This window comes from Neltuma alba, unplaced genomic scaffold (genome assembly GCF_004799145.2).
Source record: "Neltuma alba isolate B1F8T4 unplaced genomic scaffold, ASM479914v2 tig00010929_pilon, whole genome shotgun sequence".
Taxonomy (NCBI): domain Eukaryota; kingdom Viridiplantae; phylum Streptophyta; class Magnoliopsida; order Fabales; family Fabaceae; genus Neltuma; species Neltuma alba.
The window spans coordinates 354,836-372,710 of record NW_021635704.1 but is presented as its reverse complement, the minus strand read 5'-3'; the positions used below and the strand labels follow the sequence as shown (position 1 = coordinate 372,710).

At 35.7% G+C, this 17,875-nt stretch overlaps 3 protein-coding genes and 1 long non-coding RNA gene across 8 annotated transcripts; 2 read left to right on the top strand and 2 right to left on the bottom strand.

Annotated features, from left to right (window-relative positions):
• The first annotated feature begins 1,513 nt into the window (after nucleotides 1–1,513).
• LOC114760053 (vacuolar protein sorting-associated protein 60.2) lies at nucleotides 1,514–6,236 on the top strand. The gene is made up of 7 exons (XM_028949303.1): nucleotides 1,514–1,582; nucleotides 2,799–2,950; nucleotides 3,583–3,676; nucleotides 3,968–4,039; nucleotides 4,128–4,239; nucleotides 4,646–4,806; nucleotides 5,929–6,236. The coding sequence occupies exons 1-7, from the start codon at nucleotides 1,514–1,516 to the stop codon at nucleotides 5,980–5,982; spliced, it is 714 nt and encodes a 237-aa protein (XP_028805136.1). The 3' UTR covers nucleotides 5,983–6,236.
• A 656-nt stretch (nucleotides 6,237–6,892) lies between these two features.
• Nucleotides 6,893–8,431, bottom strand: LOC114760051 (glycosyltransferase BC10-like). Its single transcript, XM_028949297.1, has one exon. The coding sequence runs from the start codon at nucleotides 8,110–8,112 to the stop codon at nucleotides 7,024–7,026; it is 1,089 nt and encodes a 362-aa protein (XP_028805130.1). The 5' UTR covers nucleotides 8,113–8,431; the 3' UTR covers nucleotides 6,893–7,023.
• Nucleotides 8,432–11,052: 2,621 nt separating this feature from the next.
• On the top strand, nucleotides 11,053–14,402 carry LOC114760052 (pentatricopeptide repeat-containing protein At4g18975, chloroplastic). Of its 5 annotated transcripts, none has more exons than XM_028949302.1 (7): nucleotides 11,053–11,289; nucleotides 11,418–11,531; nucleotides 12,062–12,160; nucleotides 12,240–12,383; nucleotides 12,635–12,847; nucleotides 13,410–13,673; nucleotides 14,105–14,402. In XM_028949302.1, the coding sequence occupies exons 1-6, from the start codon at nucleotides 11,260–11,262 to the stop codon at nucleotides 13,617–13,619; spliced, it is 810 nt and encodes a 269-aa protein (XP_028805135.1). In that variant the 5' UTR covers nucleotides 11,053–11,259; the 3' UTR covers nucleotides 13,620–13,673; nucleotides 14,105–14,402. The 5 variants fall into 5 exon arrangements, with proteins under 5 accessions (XP_028805135.1, XP_028805134.1, XP_028805132.1 ...); XM_028949301.1 differs by having other exon boundaries at nucleotides 12,056–12,160; nucleotides 14,231–14,402; XM_028949299.1 differs by having other exon boundaries at nucleotides 12,056–12,160; nucleotides 14,171–14,402.
• A 2,183-nt stretch (nucleotides 14,403–16,585) lies between these two features.
• On the bottom strand, nucleotides 16,586–17,135 carry LOC114760039 (uncharacterized). Its single transcript, XR_003742011.1, has 2 exons — nucleotides 17,004–17,135; nucleotides 16,586–16,921 (listed from the first exon to the last, which is right to left on the bottom strand). It is a non-coding gene; the product is annotated as an uncharacterized LOC114760039 (long non-coding RNA).
• Between the last annotated feature and the right edge of the window lie 740 nt (nucleotides 17,136–17,875).

Sequence of the window (17,875 nt, the reverse complement as noted above, 5' to 3'; positions counted from 1 at the left end):
ACATTTATTTATTATAAATAATTAACTTATTTTTTTTAATTTATTCAAATTATTCAACTAGTTCTTATATTTAAAACAAGAGGTCAAGAGGCAGTATCATATTTGAATATTTTTATCTCCATAGGAGGTAACCTTGTCAACGTAATTGTTGTAGGCTGTGTTTGGCATCGCGTTTCATGGCCTAAATGTACGTCTCCGGTAAAAGCTACTTTTGAGATTTTTGAAGTTGTTTGGATTGACTTCTTTTTGTGATGGGTTTACGGGATCTAATGAGCTGTTGGGAAGAAGCTACTTTTTTTTGCTTCTGGAGTGATGAGCGGTTGGGAGCGAGGGACGGTGGGGTGTGCAGGAGAGAAAAAAAGAAGAAAGAGAAGAGATGATGATACTGGACATGAACAGTTTTTTTTTTTGACATTCACATGTTGTAAAAGTGGAACAATAAATTAAGAATAATATTTTTTTAGTAAATACTGAACATAAATTATCGCAAAAGTAAATACTAACGTAAAATTGGAAAAAAAAATGAAGAACCATGCTATTTTTTCATTTATTTACTTTTTTTTTTTTGTAAAAAAAGATATCTTTTTGTTGTGGGCTTCTGGGAGAAGTAAACTTTCAGTGCGTTTTGGGGTGCCGTGGGCGGTGAAAGAAACCGTTGGAAAATTTATGGCTGTGTTAAAATTTTTTACCCACCTGACCCTCACCCCTGCATGAATATTCTCTCATCTCAATAATAAAACAAAATCACAAGTTCACAACACACACACTCCTCCGTTGGAAAATTGTCACATTATATATATAATTCCTTTATAACAATAAATTAAATTTTCTTATTTTTAATAATTTTATTTTCAGTACTTTTTTTAAAATGGCCACATTATACATATAATTTTTTTTCTAATAATAAATTAAATTTATTTACTTTTAATAATTTTATTTTCCTTCTTAAAAAATAGTCACATATATATATATATCTAATATTAGATATATACTATTTAATAAAATTCATGTCCTTTTAAGTCATTTTACATCCAAACTTACTTTTATATTTATCATCCAAATAAGTTTCAGCTTTTCAAACTGACTTTTTTTCAAAATCCAATCCAAACATAAATCACATTACCCTATCTAACTTTTATCCAATCTGACTTCTGTAAAAGTCAGATTGAAAAAAAAATTACTTTTCCACGGTTAATCCAAACACACCGGTTAATCTACAAGATAAAGCCAACGCGCTTCACGTCAGAATACCAACCGGTACAAGCTAACGCGTTTTTATTCATAGACCGCATTATTTTGTTTTTCCCGAGAAGGTTCGGCCTCGTATGCTTTTCGGATTTAACGATTTCTTGGCACGGTTCACAAAATCAAAATCAAGATCAAAATCTTCTCAAAATTTCTCTCCCGTTTTCAATTGACATCGCTCTCTGTTTCTTCTGCTCTTACGGTTGTTCTCTGTACTCACAGCTCTCATTCAAACTTTCCGAACAAGAGGACCTAAGAGAAGAAATAAATGAAGAGGGTTTTCGGTGTGAAGAAGAATAAGGAGCCCCCTCCTTCAGTTCAGGACGCATCTGATCGGGTTAGTCTTTCATCCGTTTTGAACAAATTATGTTCACTCTGAAAGTTTATTTTTCCCCTTATGTTTATTGGGTCTCCTTCTTATTTGCGGTTGTTTAGGTGATTGGAAAATATTCAAATTTGAGAACTCGTGGGTGTGTAATTTTTGGGTTTTAACTTGGCCATGGATATTAACTGTGGAGTATTAGATCGTATACTGAGATTGAAGTCATTGATGTTGAATTTTTCTTGCTACCTTGATTTTTGCCGTCCATTAAATTTTAGCTTGCACTGCTCATCTGGAATTATGTATTAAGGTTATAATTATGGTTAATATTTTATCAAAAAAGTTTTTTTGTTTTTTTTTGGTGGTAAGAAGAGGGGATTGGAATGTCATGGATGTAGATGGATTAATATTAACAACATAATAGTCACAATGCCATAAGATGGATGCTCCATTTGGTAGCTGCTCGGATGCGTTAAAATTTGACTTCTGGTCTATTAGCCTCGAAATTGTCTGGCCCCCATATAGAAGAATTGATAGTTATTCTTTTTAACAACGGATTAAGTTTTTACGCCCTGTTGTTCCTCGGTTATGATGCCCCGCTTTAAGGACTAAATTAACTGCTCCATAGTGCATGATAAACATGGTCCTTTCCTCTTCTCTCTTTTCTGTCTTCCTGGGCCTTTTAAATGCACCTTACACTCTAGCTGGACTTGATGCAGACTGAAAATTAAGTGACAAGTCCCCAACTCACCGTTTTTACTGAAAATGTAAAAACAAATAATTTGAGAAAAATATTAACTTTGTATCCAACATTTATGACATCGTAATGGTAAGTTGTTTATTTAATGTTTATAGACATCTAATTCATATTAAATATCTGTTCTGACTTCATAAACCATGAATAATTAACTTAATGTTGTGGCTTGCAACTCTAAGAATTTATATTTTACTCGTATTGAAAATTAATTTTGATTTAGGCTAGGTGCCTAAGCTGTTTTTGCTGTTCCTGCTTTCCCTTTTTGTTTGTTTTGTTACACTCTTTTACACACACACACACACACACACACACACACACACACACATGTATATTTCCTTTTTAATATAGATCTGCTATCATGCTGCTGTTAGTAGTCAGTTGGTTCCATTGCTTGAATTTCTGTTCTGCTGAATGTAAATTGGTGATTCAAATGATCTTTTTTCACTTTTGCCTAAAGTATTCTGCATATTCCAGATTACGAAAAGAGGTGATACAGTTGACGAAAAGATACAGAAGCTCGATGCTGAACTTAGCAGATACAAAGAACAAATTAAAAAAACAAGGCCTGGTCCTGCACAGGAAGCAATCAAAGCTAGAGCAATGAGAGTTCTTAAGCAAAAGCGAATGTAAGTTTGTTAGTCCATATTTACTTACTCTGTCTGTTGTAGTTTTATTAGAAAGTTGATTTAACCAACTGATATATCTAGACGGGATAATGTATTTTCTCACATTCTTAAGGAACGGGATATGTTTTCCATTGAATATATGGCAGCTTGAGAAAAAATATGGTAACTGTATTACCCTAGTTAACACAACTAAGCTTTGTATGCTGTATACCCTTACCTTATGAATTGTCACTGATGGGTTCAACTTGACATAAGTTCTATTACCATTCACTTTCTGCTGTATTTACCATGTGGCTGTATATTCAAGCTCAGCGATTCCTTTGTTGTTCTTTGTTTCTGATTCGTAGGTTGTAAATTCCACATGATGAAAATATAGTGCTTTTCAATTTTTCATTACTTTCCCTTGGATATTGTGTCTTTATGATATTTTGATCGAGAACCCATAGTGTTCTGTGCCCACAGGCTAAGTCAGCGTTGTTAGATCCTTTATAAGTTGTTAGGATATTCCTGTTTTTATTTGTCGAATTGAATAAATCTAAGTATGCTTGAATGGTATCATTTGCTGCAGAGGGTACTAAAGATGTTATGTGTCTGATCATTCGATAAACTGTTAATTCACCACTTTTTGATAGGTATGAAGGGCAGCGTGACATGCTGTATAATCAGACATTTAATCTAGATCAGGTTTCATTTGCTGCAGAGGGTATTAAAGATGCTCAACAAACCGTGAGTCCTTTTTCATTTCTAATTTTGTTGTTGAATTATTGATGTTCATATATCTGGGTGTATTACACGGTATATCAAGGCAAACTTTTATTTGTAACTTATACGGAACCTGACTGCCTCATGAGAGGTTCGAGACATTATTTATAATTAACAAGGGCCTCGTTATAGATACATGATTGTTTGGTACCTGGGACTCCTTTTAGATTAATTATAATATAATGTGCATTCCATTTATGACAAACCATTTATTAAAGGTTTTTCTCCTCTTTTGGGCTCCTTTTCTCTTTTCAGATGTCAGCCCTGAAGTCTGCCAACAAGGAATTGAAGGGAATGATGAAAACTGTGAAGATACAAGACATTGACGTCTGGACTCTCTTCCTTTCTCTTATAGCTTCTGTCTGTCTATTTCCAAAATGTTTTGGTCTAAATTGTTGATTTTTGCTGAATGCAGAATTTGCAAGATGAGATGATGGACCTGATGGATGTAAGTAATGAAATACAAGAGACCTTAGGCAGAAGTTATAACGTGCCTGATGACATTGATGAAGACGATCTCATGGGTGGTAAGTTACAAGGTTATCTAAACTTAGTTGATGTCAATGAGCTTTAGCTAATATTTTATTGCACCTTTTCCACTGTATATCGCTGGTATGATATCAGTCAACTGGTTTGTTAGAAACATTATTGAACAAGTAAAAAGTAATTGCCCTGAAAATGTTTGATTTCCATGTTTCAAGGACCTAGGTCGAAAGTCAAAACATTTTATTTGTGATGTGTGCAATGTTTTGAGCAATTTAGTTTCAGCTTGTAGGATGTGATCTTCTCTATTTGGTGGCTTAGATGCATTATTGGGTTCAACTTCTAGGGGACGTGTAGATCCATTACGTTTTAGGATAGTACAATCTTATCCTTTACTATTTAGCATCTTAAAATATTTGTTTCCTTGTTTTTTCTGATTTTGGTGTTCAGAACTTGACGCACTGGAAGCAGACATGGGACATGAGACTGAGATGGATGGAGTTCCTTCTTACCTCCAGCCAGATAAGGAACCTGATTTGGAGGCAGAGCTTAACTTGCCTTCTGCTCCCACAGGACATACGGCAGCACCACCTGGCAGATCCAATGTTCAAGTATGATTTCCTTGCGTAATTGTTATTACTTTGGTGTTCTTTTAAAAGCCATACTTAAATGAGGTTTTAAAAGAACCTTATCATGTTCTCATTGCAAAAGATCTTGCGAATAAGCAAGTTCTTTCTTTAAACATCGTCTGGTTGGCTGCAACTCTATCATAGTTCTATACTGATCAGAGTCCCCTAATTGTGATGAAAATACATTGACTGAAGTGCGGCAGTACGAGAATGAATAATATTGATGATGAGCTCAACATGAGAAATTGAGGAAACTTAGTTGTTACTGTCTTGATATGATAAGTTTGACTTAGTAGGTTGAGGCAATTTGGTCAAATTTGACTGGAAGTTCTAATGAAAGAGTGGGGCTTTGGATTCTAAAGAAGGCTAGGAAGGGTTAATAGTCAAATACGTTAATTGAGGGCTTATAGCGTCCAAGATAACTGGACTTGATTTTGACATATTTTGGAGCCTGGCAATCAAGTATAGGATCATGTTAAGCAAATCACACGATCTGTGGACCAAATTGTATATCTATATGGAAGTTTGATCGCTGCAGAAATATTTCTGTTTCGATGATCAAATCTGCATACTTTATGCATGCTTTGAGGTCGCAATACTTATGCTCCAGTTTCTTAGGGGCATTGCTAATAGGAATATGAAGCACTATAGTTTAGTACCATGCGGCCCTTGAAGAGTGTAGTTTTCCCCCAGCCATGCCTTGAAGAGTGTGGTTGATTCTAAACTTTTTGTGGGATGCTCATGTTATTTTCTTGAGTAATATAAGGATGTTTCTTAACAATGCTTGGTTCTCCGGACAAGAGTAGAACATGAGCATCCCACAACAATGTTATATCTCATCCTCATGGTCTATGTTTTGTGGGAAACGGAATAAATCATAATCTTTATTATTATTATTTTTCTTTGTTAATGCTAATCTGTATAAGCATACCCTCTGGCCTAGTTGCTGGTAGTGAGGTGTTTCTGTAAACATAAAACTGAAAACTACTTAAAGAACTTAACCTAGGATTCTTCCAGACTCGCTTTATGTTTGCGTGGTTATTCTTTTCTTGAGTGTACTGAATATTTTTCTGTAACTTGATTGGTTGCTGTTGATGCTGACAGGCTGAGGATGAATTGGGTTTACCTGCTGTCCCACGGGCATCCTTACGGGGTTAGGGTAACCCTTTCATTGGGATAACTGGTGTGGACACGATTTAGAGTACCAGACCATTTCATGATGTGCATATATTGACTACTTCAATTTATATGGTGATTGGACTGGTCCGTTGCTGGGATTATTTGATGAAAATAGAAATTTTGTGTATGTTCTTGAAGTGTTCCCTATCAAGGCTTTGGGTAGGATTATGTCTTGGCATTCGAAAGACACGTGTATTATATTTTTTTATTGAATTTGATGGTGAATATTTGAAGCGCCTTGTCCTAACCATATAGGGTCCGTTTGGGACCATGTTTGGGCCCCCAAACGTGCGTCCCAATCTGGCTTTTAAGTTTTATATGTTTGGATCTGCGGCGGGGCTATCTGACTTCTGTCACTGAAACGGACTTATACAATAAGCTCAAAAAAGCTGCTTTTCTCCAATCTGACTTCTGTAAAAGTCATATTGAAAAAAAAGTTACTTCTCCACTGCTAATCCAAAAACACCCATAGTAGGTAGTCTCTTTCTAGTGCCCACCCCTCTAAATTAAAAAAAAATTACTTGGAAAACACCAAAAACAGTTAAAAGATATTTTTACGTAAATTGAGACTATTTTTTTATATATTTATCTTGTAAACTGTAAAATTACTTTTAAATAGTAAAGTGGATCATTACAGAACTGATGCACCGCAGAGTAGTTGGCCAAAAAAAAAAAAAACCCAGAGCAAGATTCTTCGTTCCTGTATAGATTACCAGCACAGGAAACAGTGTTCTGGTATAATGCGATATAACAAGGATGTTAAGTACTTCCTGAACGAAAGAGAAGAAATATAAAACGACAAAAGAGATTAACTCAGTGTAACAATTTCTCAATTAGCTAAGCAAACATTACACTGGGTTTGTAAGCTGCACTGAAGCTTTTTATGCAGTACAATTAGAAGATTTCTACTTTCTTTTTCGTTGCCGAAAGTGCGATTACAGTTAGAAGATTGGGACTATAATTATAATTACAATTACATGCGGATATTTGTCTATCAAATTCAAACCCTATATGCTCATTTCAATCCCGGAATATGACATCATCGGCAAGATCCATCAACAACGGCAAACACTCCGGCGAGAATTTCCTCGCGAAGAAGTATGAATAGCTGGAGTTCGATACTCTTAATTGGTGAACAAGCTTCGGCGATACCTCCAGCGGGGTGTAGCGATGCGGGTGCCCATCCCAACAACCCGTCCAGTTCACTCTCGTCAGTGTGAATCCGGTACACCCGTCCGGATCCTCCATGGACAGAAGCGTCGGAAAGTAGTGCTCCTCTGGGTAACACGGTTCTTCACTCACACAAGGAAGCTTGAACTTCCTCCACAGCCTCCGATCCTTGACCACCAGCGCTGCGTGCCGCCTCGTAAACACGAAGAACTGAGATCCGACCCGGAAGTCCTCGAACGGTACCTCCGGTAGCATCGCGTTCACGCCACGAGCCGTATATCGTTCGAAGAGATTGGGTTCATCACAGAGAATCTCGATGAAGCTTTTGTACTGAGATTGCTCTGGTGAACCCCACATCATGAAAGAGGTTAAGGATGATGGACTCTTGAACAGGTAATCGTACATGAAACGGAAGGAATGGATAGGGATACAATGCTGCGATACGAGAGCGAAATATTGGTTTGATGTGTCATTGACGAGAGCGGCAGCGAGGAGACGACGAGCTGCGGAGATGAGCGTCGCCGACGCGCGATATGTCTTCTTCGACGGGATGAATCTGTTACGGAAGACACCGCCGGGACGAATCATAGCAACAGATGGATCCGAGTGGATGTATATGTTGAAGAGATCGTGGTTTCCTTCGAAGAATTTTTCCCATAAGGGAGCGAAGGAGAGATTTGAGTTGGTCAGGAAGAGGAATGCGATTTTGGGTTTTGGTTTAGAGGTGGTGAAGACGCTTGAGCGAGAGATCCCAGAAGCGGGATAAACACCGCCGGCGGCAGCGGCGGCGTAGGGTCCACGAAGGAGAGGGAGACTGTTGATATCGCCGACGGCGAGGTCGGAGAGAGAGCGGTTACCCCGGTATTGTGGGGCAAGAACGAAGAAAAAAGGGACAGAGAGGAACAGAGAGTAGAAAACAATGGAGGGAAATGATAACATCAGGAATGAATAATTCCGAAGCAGAAGGCAAACAAAAGTGAAAATTGTGGCGAGAAGGATCTGGTAAGAACGAAAGATTAGAGATTTTTAATTTTTGGTTTTCATTACGATGAAATGGATTAGAGGAAGAAGCCAAAAAGCAAGTGAGAAGAAAGGAGAGAAGGGTTCTTCTGGTTCTGAGAATTTCGATGAAGAAGAAGAGAGAAAGGGAAGGAACGGTGAGTGAGTGAAAACGAAGTGAGTGGCGAGTGAGTGGATTGGTGCCTCACGAAAAACGAGAGATGCAAATAGCGGGCTGTTAGTTTAAGACTATTTCAAGCCTTTATTATTAGTCACTAGCAGTCATGCTTTTTGGGAGGAAAAGAAAAAGTAATATTCCTCCTGTTCTTATTATAAGACTCAATTTGACTTTTTATTTGGTCTTAAATATAAGACCCAATCTATTTTATCTCTTATATTTATGTACTCCTCCGGTCCTTATTATAAGACTCAATTTGACTTTTTATTTGGTCTTAATTATAAGACCCAATCCATTTTGTCTCTTATATTTATACATTTTTTTCCAAGATAATCCTTCTAATAATGATAGTTTTAGCCAATATACTTAATTAGCAAGGATATTTTAGAAATGACAACACTTATTTATTATAAATAACCAACTTAACTTACTTCCTTAATCTCCTCAAATAAGTCAATTGGGTCTTATAATTAGGACCGGAGGAGTATTTTTTTCCAAGATAATCCTTCTAATAATGATAGTTTTAGCCAATATACTTAATTAGCAAGGATATTTTAGGAATGACAACACTTATTTATTATAAATAACCAACTTAACTTACTTCCTTAATCTCCTCAAATAAGTCAATTGGGTCTTATAATTAGGACCGGAGGAGTACAAAATTTAAAGAAATTAAATGTTATGAATTATTTTTGTGCACTAAAAGTGGTGTGTACTTTGACTAAAATATCCTCAACTAAGGAATAACGAAGTTTGGCCGCACCAACAAAATTAGTGATCCTAATCCTGAGCTTATCTATTTTTACTTTAGCAGGTAAAATTGTTCAAAGAAGCATTAAATGTTATTAGGCCTCTAATAAATGACCACATTAATTGTTACGTAGAAAAGAAGAAGATGAGAAGTTAAAATGGGTAATTTCTTCTTTGGCCACCTAAACTCAGTGATTTTACCAGCTAAACTTTTATAATTTCTTTTATTTTATATTAACATTAATTAGGGTTTCAAGATTTCTATATGGGCTAGTATAAAATATCAAGGGCCTCTAATATTTTGGATTGGCTCTCGAGACGCACCACTAAGGTTTTGGATTCATGTTAGACTCTTAATACAACAACTGGTACTTAATATAAAAATTAGTTTAATATTCAATTCGATCATTATATAAAATTCTGATTTATTTTATCTATTATATTTATTTATTTTTTTTAATGTGGTCTTTATAATAGTTATATATGTTAAAAATTTCATCAAATAATAGTTCTAGCTAATACACATAATTAACAAAGATATTTTAGAAAAAATAACACTTATTTATTATAAATAACTGTTTAACTAATTTTTTTAATCACTCAAATTAATCAACTAACTCTTATATTGACAACATGATATCGTAATTTATTTGCATGATGATGACAGAAAAAACGTGTTATTCAAGAATTTCCTTGCCTCATTATTTTAGATTTCTTCCACAGGCGTCACATTTTAAAATTGTAGTCTTAAAATAATTTTCTTAAAATGAAAAACCGAATTTTGGTCCTTGCCCTCCTAAAAACTAAATTTTGATACTGCCCTTCCAAAACCTTAGATTCCCCACCCCAAAATCCACTCTTCATTCTCATTTTATTTTATTTTTTTCCATAACTCTTACTTAAAAATCTTCATCATCATCTATCTCTTGGTCAAAAGGCGAAGGGTGATTAAGAATGTAAAAATTTCCTATAATACTATAAGTAAGTTTGGCCACATAATCAATCACACTAAGAATGCAAAAATCTTCATCATCTCGCTTATAATCTCATATTATTGATACCTGTCTCTCCAATCAAAATTTTTTTTAGATTCTTTCCCAGTTTCTTGGACCTATAATTTAATTGAGTGTACGCTATGTATGTGTGTGCATATTGTTGTTATTTTTTTAGTACAATTTAGTTGTTGTTATTATTAATATTAACTAGTTTTTATTTTTCCACACATAAGTATTCTCCTATGACAGAAAATCTTATTTGAAGCATTGTCATTTGTCGAGTTAGGAGTGAGCATTCAGTTTTTTGGTTCGGTTATTGGTAATAACCGAATTAACTGAATAATCGAATAGAGTAAATTTTAAATACCGAACCGAAACCAAATTAAACGAAATATTTCAGTTCAGTTAACCAATTAACCGAAATATATAAACATAAAAAATGATTTTAAATTAAAAATAATAATTAAACACAATTATAACCATTAATTAATAAATATTTCATCATTCAATGTGATTTATTATAATAATATTTATTATAACCATATTTATTGAATATAAATATATTTAAAGAGTTCACATAAACCCACATATATATTTATTATAATAATATTTATTAAATATAAATGTATAATATATTTATTTTGGCTTTTCGGTTATAATCGAAATTTTTTTCAACCAAAACCAAATTGTTAAAAAAAAAAAAACTGAATATGTAACCAAAAACAGAAAGAACCGAACCGAAAAACTAAAATTGAATTCAGTTTGATTTGGTTTTCGGTTACGGTTCGGTTTTGCTCGCCTCTAGTCGAGTACTAAATATGAATATTTTTGTCGGGCAGAAATTTAAATCTTATTTTACCACATTATTTGAGCCAAGAGTCGGGGCCCAGGCCCAAAATCAGACTGTTCTGGCATCCAGCTGCCCCAGTCTCGCAAACTCTCGGTCGCCGCCCTCTCGCCCGTCGGTCGGAGTGATTCGAAAGCTCGAATGAAAAGTACAGTGTCAGCTTCTTTCGGCTAATCTCTGCCGTGGTCAGAACTTGGAATAGAAGTTTGTGGCAAGTATTACTGAGGCAGAATAACAGAAGGAAGAACCCTTTTTTCCTGCTTGTAATTGTACTGTCGCAATTTTTTCTCAGTTGTGTTATTGTAAGTTTCACCACCATGTGGAGGTCACCACGAATCTCTTGTATCGTGAGTATCTTCATGTTTATCATGCTTCATCTTATCGCTTTATTCCCATTATTCAGTCTGTAGCAGTATCTCTTCCTTTCTAATTTCTCGCAGGGTGTGGTTTAAGCTATAGTTTGTTAATTTTTCAGTTTGGTAGATTGAATCAGCTCAAATTAACCAGTAACCTCATGGACCATGCCTTGTACTCTAACGTGGCTCAGCCTCTAGTCTCGACTGCTGCGGCAGATTCCATGTCCATACAGGTGTATGTCTTACTGCTTGTGCAATCAATTACTGATAGATGTTCTGTATTTTCTCTCTCTTTCTCGGCTTCCATCCTTTTCTTCCTTTTAGAATTTTGCGAGGACGCAGTAATGTGAGTATCATGCACATTCATGTTCTAAATATATGTGGACTTCACGTTATATGATTTAAGTCTACGGGGAATGAATCTTCTAATCTCAAAGCAAGTTTATAGTTTCAGATGACTTCTACTTCCCACCCATGTTGATGCGGTAATATGCTCATGGACCAATTGCGCTATAATTTATTGGTCTAATTACTATCTTTAACTTTCTGTTTGCCTACTTCAAATGCATTTTCATTTGTTTGTCGAGCCAAGAGCACGTTATGGTAATTGGATGTAGAAATTTTTCTAAAATCATGGAGCAAAAAACATACTTGTTCCTATGAAGTTCTCAATTTCTGGTAATTTCATTTGTGAGGGAAGCTGTCTCTTGACTGACTGATTGGTTAATTGATTTTGTGGGTCCAATGTGCCTCACGGTCACAGATAAACCATTCTCCTCAGCAGAAAACTGGAGAGACACAAAAGCATCTTATTGGGGAAAATGTACCTAAAAGAGATAAGATCAATTTTCTCACGACAACAGTAAGTACAAATGTGTACGGTTAACAAGTACCACGTATACTTAACAAGATGATGTGTTGATTTAAACCAAATCATGCAGCTTCTCAATCTCAATGACAGTAAGGAGGCCGTTTATGGTGCTCTGGATGCCTGGGTTGCCTGGGAGAACAAGTTCCCCATGGTTGCATTGAAAAGGACGTTGATTGCTCTTGAGAAGGAGCAGCAGTGGCATAGAATTGTGCAAGTATGAGTATTTCATTTTTTTTCTCCTCTTCCTCTTCTTCTTTGCACTATCGTTTTGTAAGTACATCCAACAGGGGGGAAAAAGTGAGAGAGAAGATTGTAGGCATATAGTAAGGGGAGTTCTACTCTGGAAAAGGGTAGCATTGCAGATACTATGAACTGATTGTAACATCAGTTCACTTTCATCCTGTAACTGTATTCTAACAATTCTTGTTCAGAAAATTAATCAATGGCTTTAATATCCTATTTAAGGTAATTAAATGGATGCTGAGCAAGGGGCAGGGGACCACAATGGGAACATATGGTCAACTGATTCGAGCTTTAGATATGGATCACAGAGTTCAAGAAGCACACGAATTCTGGGAGAAGAAAATTGGCTGTCATCTGCACTCAGTTCCTTGGCAATTATGCCATCTCATGATAACAGTATATTACCGAAACAACATGCTGGAGGATCTTGTACGGGTAAGCTTCCTTTGTGAAACTTATCGTGTGTTTGAGAAATAATATCATGTTATAATTTATGGTCTTTGTCTGCATTTTGTTTTAATAATGGAGAAAAGATACAGCATTATGATACATTGGTTTCGATTCTTCTCCAATTAAAGGTGCTAGTGCTATTATTGGTGATATGAGATAATTTCTTCGAATTTGAAGCTACAATAGTACCGTATGCATTTACTTACTGCTGCAATGTCTTGGATTTTGTCTGCCTTGAACTCTGTTGATTGTTTGAGAGGAGTACTAGCAAGTTATCTTGATCTTCTAAGGACGTTTATGTATCATAAGAAGTGGAATTGCGGTTGATGAGAGCTTAAAGTTAATTGGGAACAAATGTTTTAAGGGCCCCTCAAACTAATCCACAGATAGCTAAAGCCTACATGTGGAAGGCACCTTTGTTAATTTATGGCTATTTTATTTATTTTTTTGGTGAATGATTTTTGGCTCTTATCTTTGCTTATTTAGCCGACATAAAAACATTACACTAAAACCTAGGTTTCCTGTTGTGTCTTTGTTTAAAAAAAAGCTTTTCAAGGAACTCGAAGCCTTTGACCGCAAGCCTAGGGATAAATCTATCATTCAGAAGGTGGCAAATGCATATGAGATGTTGGGCCGTGTACAAGAGAAAGACAGGGTACTGGAGAAATATAGCCACGTCTTCAATGAGGAAAAATCCAGAAAGCAGCGCTCTGATAGAAAAAAGATTTCGTTTTCTTCTGAGAAGGGACAGCACTAGTGGCCTCGTCTGACCAAGAGCAATCAGATAGTCTCAGCTGATGATTCGTTTGAGGTATAGAGGAGTGCATGAATACTTTATATCAGTATTTCTATATAAATAATGAGGAAGGTTATTATTAAAAATATACTACCTCCGGTCCTAATTATAAGAGTTAGTTGACTAATTTGAGAAGATTAAGAAAATAAATTCAATTAGTTATTAATAAATATGTGTTGTCTTTCCTAAAATATCCTTACTAATCAAGTGTATTGGCTATAATTACTAATATTAGAAGGACTACATTTGGAAAAAATTCATAAATATGAGAGACAAAGTGGATTGGGGTGTTATATTTAGAATTAAAATAGAAGTCAAATAAGATCTTATATTAAAGATTGGAGGTAGTATATAACACTTAATTAAAGAAGTCAAATAGGTGGTTTATGTTGATAATTGATATATGACAGACAAATCACTGCTTTTCGTTTTTCCTTCTTGCAAAGGAGTGGTAGACTAAATGACTGAGGTAGAGCAGAGGTCCGTCCCTGATTCCAGTTTGATTTCGACAGAAATGCATTTAAGTTTGTTGAGACGGATCTGATTCCCAGTTTTTTCACGGTCTATTGTAGCGTATGAAGAAAGATCCTGAGAGGGCTGTGCCTCTGTACCTTGGAGTGAAATCTCATGATTAAGGGTGGAATGTCACAATTATGAAAACGAGTGAATTCTGAAGTTGTTGGATGTGAGGTGCAACTTCTAAATGAGGACATATTTTTGAAAAAGAAAAATACATTTCTTATATATCTATTGTTTTTAATTAATTTTAACAGTTTTCTTAAATCATGTAATCTGGTTATTTGGATCTTATAATTAAAAAAAGACCATATTCCTTTAACTTTTACATTAGAGGAAATAGAAGATTTTTTTTTTATTAGAAAAATAGTGGTACGCGCAAATAAATGAGACAAAAACTGTGAAATTACACAGTCAAGAGACTAAATTAAAAGGGATTTGAACTTATTACTCCTTAACTCACCCAATTATATGTGACCAGCAAGTCATTAATATTTCTTGAATGTAATACACAAATTGTTATATAAAAGATAAAGTAACTTCTATTGAGCTTTTCATTTTAGCAATGCTTACGTATCAACTCATTAAGAAAAACTTGTTAATAATGCCTTTCGCGCTGTTAAGCCTGTCGCAACGTTAACGCCCACTTATTAACAATACTTGTTTTTGTATATTTAATAAAATTAAGAGAAGGTAATATATTTTGCCCTTAAATTCAATCTGCATATTACCGTCTTACTATTTTTATCATTTTTATGATGGCAAAAATTTTTTTATCATTTTTAAACCGCATGCATATTCATTTAAATTTTAACTTTAAGACATTATTTTTACGAAAGAAAAATATAAAGTGGAAAAAATAACTGTTTAAAAAATAGAAAATTTTTTCCTTTGCAGTTTACATATCGGTGGTCCGCAAACAAGGTTGTGGTTAGAATTTTGAAAGTTCCTTGAAGCCGTCGCCGTCGAAAAGCCTTACTCCAAGCCTTTCCTCAGATCCGCTCTTTTTTCCGGTCTGAGTTTTAGCTTTCGGGGTTTTTTTGGCCCAATCTACATTTCCGTGTTCCTGTCTGTTCAGTATATCCCAATACAGAGTTAATTGCAGCCAGCATCTCAACTGAGGAAATTGCATTCTACCTTGGGATTAAGTGCCCATGAACATTTTTACATGAGATGAGACGAAACTTGCCTCTATTTTGAAAGGCTACAATCACTATTCTAAAACAAGCCCTAAGTAAATCCCAATCAATAGACTTGTGCTGTGCTTATTGATTTATTGTGCCACGTATACTGATGTTAACTTTTAGTGAAACTAATTTTTGCCGTGTTAGCAATTATAAATTAATTTCTAATGCATCCAGCACTCTAAATATTCTGAAATTTAATTAATTTAGAATAGTGAGTGTTGCAGAAAAAAATATTTTACAGTGCTAATAAGATAAAAATTTTCTTGACAAAAAAAGAAGGGGAGGGAGCATCTCATCTCTGAAACGCCGCCATTCGGGGGAGATGAGCATTCAATGAGCAGGGAATGCGGATTCTTCGGACCACCAGTTTCAAGTCACATTGAATGGAGCACACGCGCACACAAATCAAACAAAACTCAAGAAAGAATCTCATTTCACCATCGCTCCCACCGTTCCCAGGTAAATCAACATACATGTAATCCATTCAATCCAGCTGAGTAAAAGATGGAGACTTCATAGACAAATTAGGAAGTGAATAGACCGAAACTGAATGGTGCGGGTTCGTCATATAATGTTTTATGAGACGAACCAAAATTACTGGACTACGATGTGTTGCTTACAAATCGGTTCTTAAATCTTAAAAGAGAAAGAAGGAAGAATGATCTGAAACCAGTGGCAACCACAATGAACGGCCACAACGTGGATTTGTTACAATATATTCTCATGATTTATTCAGGCATTGTACAAAGGAAGAATTGCTTTTTAATTTTTTCAAATCTAGCAATATTTTTAAACCTTGTTCTCATGTGGAACATAGTAGTATCTTCACAATTCATTCAGGTCATGCATGGGGAGCATTTCTTTCTTTTTATTATAAACTATTAACCGCAATGTACTACTCAACATAATAAACACAGTAAACAAGTGCAATGTAACGTAAAAAGCCAATTAAGCACAATACTAACGTAGTAAGGTGCAATCCTCTATCTCCCCCCCCCCCCAAAAAAAAAAAAAGTGCAATCCTCCCGCGGGACGCGCCAGTTATGACAGAATAAAAACAGTAAACACATCAACAGATGGATGAGTCATGTCAGATGGATTCAAACCAAATAAAGATTCAATAAAATCAAAACTTCTTGAAAAAAAGTCGGCCCATTTTGTAATTTGCATGGTAACTATATTACTGAAAACGCAATTTATAACTTTGGCAACTAAGGCGCATGCTTTTGGTTACTGATATTCATGCTTCATCTTATTTTCTCAATATATAGACATTTGCATAACAAATCCTTACCCAAGCTATATCCATGGCTCAAATGTTACAGAATCAGGCAATCAGTCACGCTCATTATATCAAAAGATGCCCAAAAATCATAAGAAAACCAAGTATATGGCATAAGTTACACGCAATAAGACGGATTTCTCTAGATTTAAACTTTAGTTTGCTTACATACTTCAGTTGAGATGCCGGATTCCCCATACTAATTGTAAGGAACTTTACGAAGGCACCAGCGCCTACCATGAATCTCAGACAAACTCTTGCATCTCCGTCTCCCGATACTTAAAATCAAAGGTCAATAAGATAATGGTAAGTTATAACCCAAGGAACCACATCATTGCATTTCTCGAAAGGGAAACAAACCTTCATTGCGGCGCTTGATTACCCACCTCAACATCTTACGTAGCAATTTAGAGGCAGTTCTTGATCTCATGATTTGAATTACCTAAGGATAAATGGCCATAACTAACTCCATTTAACTGTGACTAAAGTCATTTAAATGCAGTTAGTTATGGCACACTTATCTGTAGGTTCTGCCCTGACTGCTCACGCCTCTCGTAGATAGCAGCAGACTAATACTTCATAGCACACACATTATTCGGAAACTGGCTGCGCGTAAGGAGCATGCGATCGACGAATCGAACGCATCTTGGTTTCGATTGAGATTAGGGATTGAAGTCATGAGGAGCATTTTAAGAGCGATTCCTGGGCTCATGGTTTAAATATCATCCATTAATCAGGCGCCATAACTAACCAGAACCAAAGTAATCTAAACGACATCAGTCATGGAACCTTAATGAATGAATCATTTACCCATGAATTATTTATGGAGGTGAAGGAAGGAATCGATCGTATCCAAAGATTTGGTGAGTGGGGTTAAAGATAAAAGTTTGCAGGTGAGAAGGAAAATAAACCCCCGGGGGGGGGGGGAATCTAAGGAAGGGAATAACCTAGAAGATACATTGAAAGCAGCGGCTAGAGTTCAGATCGGAGAAAAGAGTGAGTTCGACGGCGCAGAAAATTCATCGCCAGACGGAGATGAACTTTTGCATCAGGGAAAAGGAATCTGATGAGAGAAAGGAGAGTTGAATTTCTGGCGGCGAGAGTTAAATACTGAAACCTGATGCAACCCCTATCTAACCCTAGGCTTGCTGACGGGCCTTTCATACCGCAAACACCACTGTTTTTAGGCCTTTTTCCCCCGCCTCCCTAGAGCATAGTTAATCATTTTATTT

Excerpts from the sequence above, each read along its gene's own strand:
- LOC114760052 (XM_028949301.1), top strand. The coding sequence starts at position 11,260 with ATGTGGAGGTCACCACGAATCTCTTGTATC. Across the intron at positions 11,290-11,417 it reads CACCACGAATCTCTTGTATC|TTTGGTAGATTGAATCAGCT; the intron begins GTGAGTATCTTC and ends TTAATTTTTCAG. Across the intron at positions 11,532-12,055 it reads CAGATTCCATGTCCATACAG|TCACAGATAAACCATTCTCC; the intron begins GTGTATGTCTTA and ends TGTGCCTCACGG.
- LOC114760051 (XM_028949297.1), bottom strand. The coding sequence starts at position 8,112 with ATGTTATCATTTCCCTCCATTGTTTTCTACTCTCTGTTCCTCTCTGTC.
- LOC114760053 (XM_028949303.1), top strand. The coding sequence starts at position 1,514 with ATGAAGAGGGTTTTCGGTGTGAAGAAGAATAAGGAGCCCCCTCCTTCA. Across the intron at positions 4,240-4,645 it reads TGAAGACGATCTCATGGGTG|AACTTGACGCACTGGAAGCA; the intron begins GTAAGTTACAAG and ends TTTGGTGTTCAG. Across the intron at positions 4,807-5,928 it reads CTGGCAGATCCAATGTTCAA|GCTGAGGATGAATTGGGTTT; the intron begins GTATGATTTCCT and ends TGATGCTGACAG.